Here is a 10,698-nt window from a genome sequence, read left to right as displayed (position 1 = left end):
TGCTGAAGGAATGCTGCTTTCCCAACACTTCTCAAATATTTAATGAGAAGACAAGCAGAGAGCATCCATGCATGAAGACATGTACTTCATATACAATAATCATTGCATAAAATACTGAAACACTCATTGTTACCCAGTTTCTATTTAATCCCTCTCCGAAGTCAATGTCTCAACTGTTAGGCTGGAGAGTAACATGTATTCTCTCCCTTTCCCCTCAACCCAGGAGTTACTAGTGTAAAATACCTGAATAGTGGGTCTGCTCTCCCTGATTGTTATAAAATAATCATTATCTGTATCTACCCAGAAAGTATTAGCATGCTGGAAGTTCATATTAATTAAGTTCCCTTAATTAGCAGTACTAATTTATATATTTTTTAAAAATATCACATGTTGATAATCTGTGATACCTAATTACAGATTACCTACAGAGGGTGCAATGAACTGTGCATGACAGAAAAAGAAGTTGAAGGTAAATTAGCAGGCACCCTAACGTCTTAAGGCTCAGATCAAAATACTAGGTCTGCAGATCCTGAACACAAACATGCTTTAAGGACTGCAAAAGGAAACACAGCACAGAAAAGACTGTAGACTGAACCCTGGGCTGCTACCACATTGCAGTTTTGAACCTGTGCTGCATAAAAGAAAAATGAAGGAGCACATCACATTTGGAATACACAGAATAACACTATTTTTTTTTTTAAATCTGAGAAGTAATTTCACATAATGTCTAAAATTCAGTGTGGATATACTTCAACAACAGAAATGCAGGTTGGGTGTCTCAGAAGCATAGTCTCACAACAAGCACTCCTCTAGCCTTCTACTAAAAAGAGTCAAGCACTAACGATGAAAAATATTGGCCAACCTACTACAATTATCTTGTGGCTTTATGCATGAAACAGCTCTGCTAGTATTTCTTTGTAATGACGCCAAACAGATCAATTTCTAGCAGATAAAACCTACCGATAGATTCGGTAATGGCTCTGACAATAGCCAAGGATTCAACTCACTTCAAGAATACCAACCTTTTGTCCTACTACAATATATAAAGCTATACGGTATGTATTTAGTATTTATAGTATCACACCAGGTACTCTCTAAATCACTTAAGTTGCCATTAATAAAAGGAAGCAAAAGGACTTTTGTGATAATTTTGCACTGTTAAAACTCAGCATCTGACTCCTAGAAACGCTCTGCAGAGAAAAGGTGAGTGCTTCATGCTCGCTCTGTCCTCTTCCTTTCTCTTTACAGTAACTGTGAAGAGAAACTAATGAGCAAGGGGGGCAGCACTTCTCTCTTCTATTCCTCTCAAGCTGGAGTTTTACATGGAAGAATTTTACGTGGATGAGGTACCTTCTGCACTGGAAGGACATATCCTCTTACTTCCTGAAATGTTTTGGAGTAAAGTCCACAGATTATTTTCAAAAGTCTCCTGAGTTAAATTTGGCAACAAGACCCATGCTCATGAGTCACCTATGGTATTATCAGTTTTATACTTAAAATAATGAGGTAGACGTGTAAAAACACTTAACCAGACAAACCTGCTAAATGCATTTGTTCTGTTTTGCTTTTTCAAGCATAGTTTGAACATATATTTTTTTAAAATGCTGAAAAGTAAATTACAGTGCACACACTTCTTGCCTTGAAGATTCAACAAGCAGCAAGTGACCAAGTATGTCGCAATGGAACATGCTCTGACATTACAGCAATGGGAGCGAACATGGAACATGTAGCAACGAGTGCTACACGCCACAGCACTGCAAAATAGTGCTATAAAACACCCACAGCATTTTGTGGGTGATGTGCTTTGAAAGAAAAACCCAGTCATTACAGATGAGCCTATAAGAAACTTCTGTAACCATGGTGGCCTCAGGAAAAAAAAACACCCCTGCTCCAGCAAAACCAGGTCATGCAGTCCATCTTTACCTACTGATTTCACACAGCCTTTTAGCTTCTAACAGTCCATTTAACAATAAAAAGTAGAGATCAGTAAAAGTCACACACAATTTAAAGTAAAACTATTATGCTTTAATGTGTTGTTATTTCATGGACATACCTAGTTTGGAAGAACAACAATAGTCTATCAGACTAAGCCCAAGACTTGGCAGCTGGAATGCTAAAGGCTACTCTGACTTTTCACAATCAATTTGGTGCATCCCACAGCTTTTTATCTCCTTTGTTCCAAAACAGAAGGCAGATCACCCGGCTCACGCGCTTCATAAAACACGATGATCCATGAATTGTGAAGATGCTTGCTAGGCCAAAAAAGGTTACCAGCACTAGCAGGAGAAGAATTTTGCACCTCCAAACCTACCTTGGACTGCAGCAGAGCACCACCACCTTCCACCAAGCAGTGGAGTGGTGACACACACATGCTCAACTAATAAAGCAAGATTATAATGTCCACACAATTCATGCCACTTGCGATCCATTCTTTCTGTTGGGTGAGAACATGCAGACAGAAAAAGACATCTATTATCCATATTGGAAACTGAAGCTAATCCAGGAAGCTGAAGCGGAGCCAAAAGCAGCAGAGCGCGCCAGCTGAACCCGTAAGAGAGCCACGCAGAAGGACAGAACAAGCGGCAGCTCCGCTGAGTTTGGGACAGCTTAACTACATCTTAGAAAAGATATCAAAGCAGGGATGCGCTACATGGTGTAAAAGGCCAGGAAGAAGTTCTGCCATAAGGAAAGCCGAGGGCAGCTGACAACATGAGCCCCTGGTGCATGCACCACTCTGCATGAAAGGAACACGTGTGCAGTTCAACAATCCTTAACTCGCGGCAGTACAGCACGTCCCAATGGGAGACTCAGATACGGAAGAAGACTTAGTATTCTTCTATTTGTCACTTTCAGCTGTCCTGTTAATTTTTCCAAAAAATCTGTTTCATATATAGAGCTCATTAAATTCAGATCAACAGACATGGATAATGCTCACTGTTAAAAAAATGAATATTCAGTTCTTTTAGAAAAGTATTTTCCCAAATGGGTCTACACCTGAAGATCTGGACAGAGTTTTTATTTAGTAATCGGCATTTTCTTTACAATAAGCTGTATGTGTTATTTTCTGTTTTGAAATAATTTCCGATTTTCCCTTTTGGGGAAACAAACCTTTTGATATTTTGATTTTCACTTTATTAAATGTAGATACAATCTGTAATGAAAATGTTACCTATCAAAAACCACGCATACACACATGCGTTATACCCATAAATAATAATATGCCCTCAAGAATGCTACTTATACAACTTCTTGATTGTGAGATGTCAGTCATCTAACTGTGCATAAAAAAAGAAGGAAAAAAACCAAAGAAAAACATAGAAACCATCCTGCAGCCCCATCTAGTGCATAAGTGAGAATATTTCATCATTGACAAATGTAAAGCCGGTATTATTTTAGGTCAGGACTTCCCAAAACGTGGGGTTTTGAGGTTATGGTATGCGTCCAGAGGTGGTATAGCAAGCCACATCACCGTATTTTCTATTTGAAGTCTGATAAGACAGCTGCATGGTGACTTGCATGAAATTTTAGAGCTTTAGGGTCAGATAATGGTCCATTATCCATTTCAATAGTTGAAAGCATGCACTGTGACTCATGGTTCTTTAAGATTGTTTTATTTTCTTTTTTGACATAATATAACCCTTTCAAAAAGACTGTTCCTTTCAAAGAGAGAGTGGAGCAAAGTTAATTATCTCAAAAATGAAACAAGCAGAGCACAACTTTTAAGGACTTGGCTGCTAGCAAAGCAGCAGATGCTGGTGGAGAGCAGAACTGGCCTCTTAGTCTCACACCAAAATCCAGTCTGTTACAAAACTCAGATCAGAAAATGGTTCAGAAAATCAAAAGCTGATTTGTCTTCACGAGGCACTTTAGAAATCGTTTTTTCTATGCAAGACGGACAGGAACAGAACGGTGAGTGAAGCACGGGACATCGTATTTTCTCACACTCCTGGTAAGCTGATCCCAAAAGCTGACTGTAGCACCTTCTCTGCAGGGGAACTTCAGACCAAGTCAAGGATGAGGGCAGCCAGAGCCCTCTGACCCAACGAGTTTGGGTGCAGCGTGTCCAGCTCAGCCATCGCTCCATCTCTCCTGTGGGAAAGCGGCAACAAGCCAGCACAGCTTCACCTCCTGCACAAGCTCTGGCTGTGTTTGCGTTCGGTCACAAAAAAAAATTAGGAAGCTGAGGCGACGTAAATCTGTGTGTAAGCAGAACAGATGCCAGAGAATGGAGAATTGAAAGCCAGTGTGGACCTGTAGTTAATTCATAGTTCAGACATATCAAAAGATTCCCAAGTGCTATTTCCAGATTCAAACAACCATAAGAAAATTTGGAAATTCCACTCAGAAGGAATGGCTTGGGCTCTCAAAGAAGTATTATTTGTTTCATCAAAAAAGATGGGACAGATGGAAAGGACCTGATGGCTTGTGTCATATAGGTCAAAATTCTCCTTCCTGAAGGAAAGTCTTAAATTTGTCAATTTTGTTCACTTTTCTTCCCTCTAAAAGCCACTGCCTAAGGACAATTTAATGAGATTTATAATACACTGAAAGTATCGCCACCATGCATTAAAGAGCTGTAGTAATGACTAATTCTAGCCAGGGTACTTATTTTCAACCATTAACGTATTTTCTAATGCTCAGGAAAAAGTCAGGAAGAGGCTGAAAGCCTGAAGCCTAAAAAAGCTTAGGCAACGGTAATAGATTTCTGTTGCCTGAAGTCCAGTAAAATCAGCCAACTGTCTTTTAGTTATCCAAGAAGAGGAAAGAATTTTTAACCTCAATGAGAAAGTTCAATCTACTCAAACTAACTAAATCACAAAAGGTATACAGAAAAAAAAAGGTACTTGTTTGAAAATAATCAACTACATACACTAAATACATCATTTCTCCTTCGTTATAATTCTGAGATTGAAACTTACATGCAGGCGCAGGAAAACTGCAAGGTTCCGCTCTGGGTATCCCAACAGAACTTTTCATTTTTAGCTACAGACACCAGTAGGTAGATGTGAAACTTATGCACCTAAGATGTTTTAAGGCCCCTACAAACCTGGTATCTAAAATTGAAAGTATGAGTGGGATGCATTCAGATGCATTTTCAGGCTCTCTTTTCGTCAGACATTCCACGGCTATTTTCATTTGCTGTTCTTTTCTCCCATTTTCTTTCCTTCCTCCTCTATTCACTCTTGTTCTCAATCACAGCAATGCAGGGAGGTAGGCCACGCTACTCAAAATTTAATTTCCGTGCACAGTATTTCCAGCAGCATCTTCTTGCTCCTTCCAGAAAGGTATTTTACGATTTCACCAAAAGAACCAATCTTCAGCTTGGCTTCAGTATAAATACAGCTCCAGTGATCTCTTACTTCAATTCTCCCTCATCCTTTAAGAAGGTATTATTTCATGTATTCTACATATGAAATTCAGAAAACCCACTTCAGAATACTATGACTGCAAAAATGTAAAGCCTGGTTATGTATTAAAAACTGCTTTTCCCCCTTCTGAGAAGATTGGTGGACAAAATTCCTGTTGACATGGAAGGAACATGGAATGAACATGGAAGGAACATGGACACTGAATAACAAGCCTGAAATTCAGTGTATGTCTGTTATACATAGTGCAACGTTTTAGAGAGATACCTATGCTACCTCTGAACAAACTACAGGTTATATTGCATTGTGTTTGCCCTAAAAGCCTTGCCTAACTGCTGTTTTCATTATCAATTAATGGCATAACTGTTATTCGTGAGCATTCAAATATCAGGAAATTCAGAATACCTTTTCCCAGTCCCCAGTTTCCTGCTGCTTTGTAGAGGAAATGTATGTTCTGTGTTACTTCTTCATGGAAATAATCACTAATATTTCTGGTCTTTGACTCATGGCCTATTATCTTGGTATTCAGTTCTTGACTTCACTGAAATGCCTGTTCACCGCTGCTTCAATAGTTTAGTTCTCCTACAGCTTATTTGTCATGTAGCCCATACAATTATTATTTCAAGAGATGGACTCACAAAGATTTGAAGTTACATAATAGTTTCACGTCATCCTCATTCACGTAGTGCCTAAGCAGTCATCAAATACAGATGAAGAAAACTTTCTTAATTTATTTTTACAGGCTCAGCTACACAATTAAGTTGCCGCTGCCGAACCCAAGATGTAGGCTTACAATGTCTACAGTAACTTACTCTTCAAAGAATGCAAGGTATATTACTTAGCTCTAAATGATCTGCCAAAAGAAGATGCAAGTGCAAATACAAACCTGCACTGTGACAGCCAAAGCCTGAATTTCCTTCAGTATCTTTATGCTCGTAGCATGTCCTGCTCCATCCACTGACTTTTCCATACATAGATACACAAAGTGCCTGCACCATGCAACATGCAGAAAGGTCATCTCTAACACAGGTCAGGATAGCAGGATCCCAATTTTCAGAGGAATGTAAAACACAAAAGACTAAAACTAGGTTTTGCCACTATCCTGATACCTTACAGAAGATGGCTAAGGTTCGGACTGAACAACATATGTGGTTCAATAACCTTATGAAAAAATGCAGCCTTTCTTTCAATTTACAACTATATGTAAACCTAATTCCAAGTACAATTAGTCACATTATCATGGTGCATATTCTTCACTAAAGATATCAACCTACGTAATTGAGATAGTATGTAATTGAAATGAGAAATTAATACACAACTCCAGATGTAGCATCACACATGAACACTTATTTGGCACAATCTCGAAATTTTTTATGTGCAGCCTGACATGGGAAATTTGATTCCTCCAGTCTGCCACTGAGACATACTTTGGTGGCCACGATTACAGATCTAGCAAAAGCTGGTATGGTAACTGTGTCGACAGTCTGGAAAGTATCACAGAAAATAGTGCTTAAAGCTAACACATTTTTGATAGGTTTCACTAGGATACAAAACAAAAACATCATACCAGTAGTCGTAACTCTCATCCCAGTTGTCAAAATGAACCAGAAAACGATTGTCCACCATGTCTGTTACTGTAGCAACACAAATGAAAGTCGGGTTCTTCTTGTCTACGGCTTCCAGCTTCATTCCCACTCGAAATCCCGACGGAATCACTGTCTACATAGAGAAAGACATTTAATTGAAGATAAATGCTATAAATCCAGAAATCTCCCCAGTGTCCACAATCAATATTTTTACGTCATTTCTAAGTTTCCCAATTAGCTGCCCCAAAAGAGTGGCAGCAGCCTAATTAGTTGACATGAGAGATGCTCAAACACAGAGACTCGTGGTTTATGAAATAAAAAAGCCCTGAACAGGCTGCTAAAATTTAATGTGTTGGTTTTAATTCTGTTTTAGATACTCTCTCTGAAAGACCGTGCTTGTTCCACAACATTATGGTGCGCGAGACAGTACTCATAGCAAGTCTTAAATTTCATTTAATATACCATTTCTGAACGTGCCAGATCAGATGTTTAAACAGATTAGTAAAAAATTAATGGATCAGAATTGCAGAGGTGAACTGAAGTGGAGATTGTTATTGAATTTGTTGTAAACATTTTTATCTTAAATTTCAGGTCCCAGGTCTGCCATCACTGAAATGTGCTGTGAGCCTCTACCACACATGAACATACTAGCAACTTTCCACACCATGAGTAACAAATGAGTACTTACTGCATTCTGGTTTTCAAACAGTGATTTAGGAGCAGCTTGAGCCTTGCATGCCTTTAGGTATGATGGCCAGCTGAATTCTTCTTCTTTGTATCCTAAATGAGGGACATAAAAGAAGGGCAAGAAATGATAAGCATGAGACACAAGGTGCATGCAGGTGATTTGATCATAATTGATAAAATTATTTTTTCCATCTAGTTCTGAACTGTTTCTTACAACTTCAAAACTGACAAGATTATGCACTGTTAATTATTTATTCTGATTTTATATAAACTACACTGGGAGAATTTATTTTAAAACTACTTATTAATTCTACCCCAATATGAACTCAATGAGTCTCTGAGGGAGCACTGGTTTGGTTTATTAGAAATTTTAGTAGGACACACTTTAGAGGAGCTCATATAGTTCAAAAGAAAGTTGATGAAGCTTTTCTATTTTTATTTGAGCATCTGGTATTACAAAGAGGAATCATGTTCTTTATTTAGGGCTGGCCGAGCTTCCTCACCAAAATGTCAAACTTTCTTTACACTAACTGAGCAAAATACTCTGCTTTCTTGAGCTGCACATTATTAGTTTCTTATAGTTGGCCAGGACTGACATTTGAACTATTCCTAATCTTCATCTGGGCGGAAGAATAGTCATATAAATAAAGCACTAGGCAAGAACTCAGGAGATTTCAGCTTAGTTTCAATTTCACCTTCAAAACAAGCTGGGGAGTATTTCTTACAAAATCACTGCTCTACCCCTGATCTCCAACCTTGCTGTCCTGGCTGTCAAGGGAACTGAAGGTCCTCAAGTAGCAGAACGTCTATGGGGTGCCTAGAAACCAAAATCCGTAATTCTACCAGGTATCAAAAATCAGTCTCAGTAAGATATCCGTTTTATACTGTAATCTCCCTCCCTTCGAACAAATCTCTCCAAGCAGCACAGGCTACAAGTCACCTCTCTGCCTCTCCCCAAGAAAACCGTACCTTACCACTTTCTGCCTCGCAGGTACCAACAAACTTCCCTTTGGTGGTCTGACTGACACACACACACAACCAACAAGCTCGAGGCAAGTGCTCTCCAGCTGCTTTTCAGTCTGTTGCTTCCACTTCAGAAACAGCAAAGGGCCTACAGGCCCCAAAGCTCTTCCCACTATGCCAGTCAGTCCGATAAAAAAAATTCCCTCCTCCTACAGACTTTACCCTACTACATCCTCAGGCTATCACTAATACAGCATGACCACTACTAGCTTTAAAACAAACTCCCTAAGTTGTATCAGAACAGTTGCTTACACCCTCAATGCCCCAGGACCCCTTATGCATTTACAGTGTAAACTGTCCCCTGCATGGACTTTCTGCATTTTTTATTCTATGCATACAGCACTTGGAAAGAAATCTAAATTTCTGTTGATAGTTTGCCTCTTCTAGTTTCTTAGGGAAAAAATAAAATAATTCATAATATATCGAACTGCATAAAATAATTCACAAGAAACCATTTGTACTTCTAATCTATAAAACAATGCTAGGAGTTGTAAGCAAATAGTCTTTTTCCTTTATTCGCCTGTTAAATAATAGTTATAGGAACATCTATTTTAGTTCATACATTACAATCCAGTAAACCAAGACCAAAATCACCACCAATTTCAGTGAGTGACTGCCTTAACGACTGAAATGTGTCACCTCTTGAGTATTTGAAGTGTTACTCAACTATGCCACAGACAACAGCTCCGTTTAACTTTCTGAGAATCTCGTATTTTCCAGGGAACCACAAGTAAAGAATCCTTTAACTTCACCTTCTCCACATCTGCCATTCTCAGTTTTCATTTTAAATATCAGCTAACATAAATTAACCCCCAACTCCAAACAATGATACTTTTCTTTATACCCCAGTTGCGTCTTGTCTTCATACACTATAGCTGTAGACCAACTGAAATAATTTTTAAAGGAATGTGGTACGTAATTTGTAATTCTAGAGGATATTCAAACCTAGCTCAAAGCTCACAGTCGACAACACAAAACTCCCACCTATTGCATGTGTGATGGAATCAGGTACTGGTACTGGGACAAAGTCCATGGAAAAAAACCTGGTTTCAGTAGATTGTGGAACAGTTTCTGGACAGCATGGGTCTTCCAGTCACCAAGGAAGATCTCCAGCTCCTACCTCATCTTTCAAAAAAGGATCAAAGGTGAATTTGATTTAATCACTGTAGATATAGAACAGTATTCACTAACTAAAACTATAGGCTTTATTGATTTCCGGTCAATTTACAAACACGTAATGTGAAGGCTAACTGGAATTAGGTAATTTGTTAAGTAGAATAGACTAGACTATTTCAGTTGGAAGGGACCTACAACGATCATCTAGTCCAACTGCCTGACCAACTCAGGGCTGAACAAGTTAAAACATGTTGTTAAGGGTATTGTCCAAATGCTTCTTAAACACTGACAGGCATGGGGCATTGAACACCTCCCTAGGAAGCCTGCCTAGGAAGCCTGTTCCAGTGTGTAACCACCCTCTGAGTAAAGAAATGCTTCCTAATGTCCAGTCTAAACCTCCCCTGGTGCAGCTTTGAACCGTTCCCACATTTCCTACCATTGGATCCCAGGGAGAAGAGATCAGCACCTCCCTCTCTGCTTCCCCTCCTCAGGAAGCTGCAGAGAGCAATGAGATCCCCCTCAGCTCCTTCTCTCCAAACTAGATAAGCCCAAAGTCCTTAGCTGCTCCTCATAGGACATGCCTTCCAGCCCTTTCACCAGCTTTGTTGCCCTTCTCTGGATGCATTCAAGGACCTTCATATCCTTCTTAAATTGTGGGGCCCAGAACTGCACACGGTGTTCAAGGTGAGGCTGCACCAACGCTGAACACGGCAGGATAATCACCTCTTTTGACCGGCTGGTCATAGGCGGTGTGTGATGCACCCCAGATGCGGTTTGCCCTCTGGGCTGCCAGGGCACACTGCTGACTGACACTGAGACTGCTGCCGACCAGCACCCCCAGATCCCTTTCTGCAGGGCTGATCTCCAGAAAAGAGTAAATAAGAATCAGGGTTTTTTACAATCATAGAATCATAGAATCA

The 10,698-nt window shown here is 39.5% G+C and overlaps 1 protein-coding gene across 1 annotated transcript in view; it reads right to left on the bottom strand.

The window, feature by feature from the left end:
* Window positions 1-10,640, bottom strand: part of LOC104081627 (lethal(3)malignant brain tumor-like protein 3) — a gene marked incomplete at both ends in the record, with an annotated part of 18,192 nt that extends 7,552 nt beyond the window's left edge. Inside the window, 3 exons of the mRNA XM_009584454.1 lie at window positions 6,934-7,085; window positions 7,641-7,732; window positions 10,502-10,640. Of these exons, the coding sequence (XP_009582749.1) occupies window positions 6,934-7,085; window positions 7,641-7,732; window positions 10,502-10,640 (383 nt within the window). The remainder of the gene's footprint in view (window positions 1-6,933; window positions 7,086-7,640; window positions 7,733-10,501) is intronic.
* Window positions 10,641-10,698: the final 58 nt, after the last annotated feature.

This window comes from Fulmarus glacialis, unplaced genomic scaffold (genome assembly GCF_000690835.1).
Source record: "Fulmarus glacialis isolate BGI_N327 unplaced genomic scaffold, ASM69083v1 scaffold48958, whole genome shotgun sequence".
NCBI classification, from domain to species: Eukaryota; Metazoa; Chordata; class Aves; order Procellariiformes; family Procellariidae; genus Fulmarus; species Fulmarus glacialis.
Note: the sequence above shows the minus strand (reverse complement) of the source record. Positions and strands in the feature narration are given on the sequence as shown.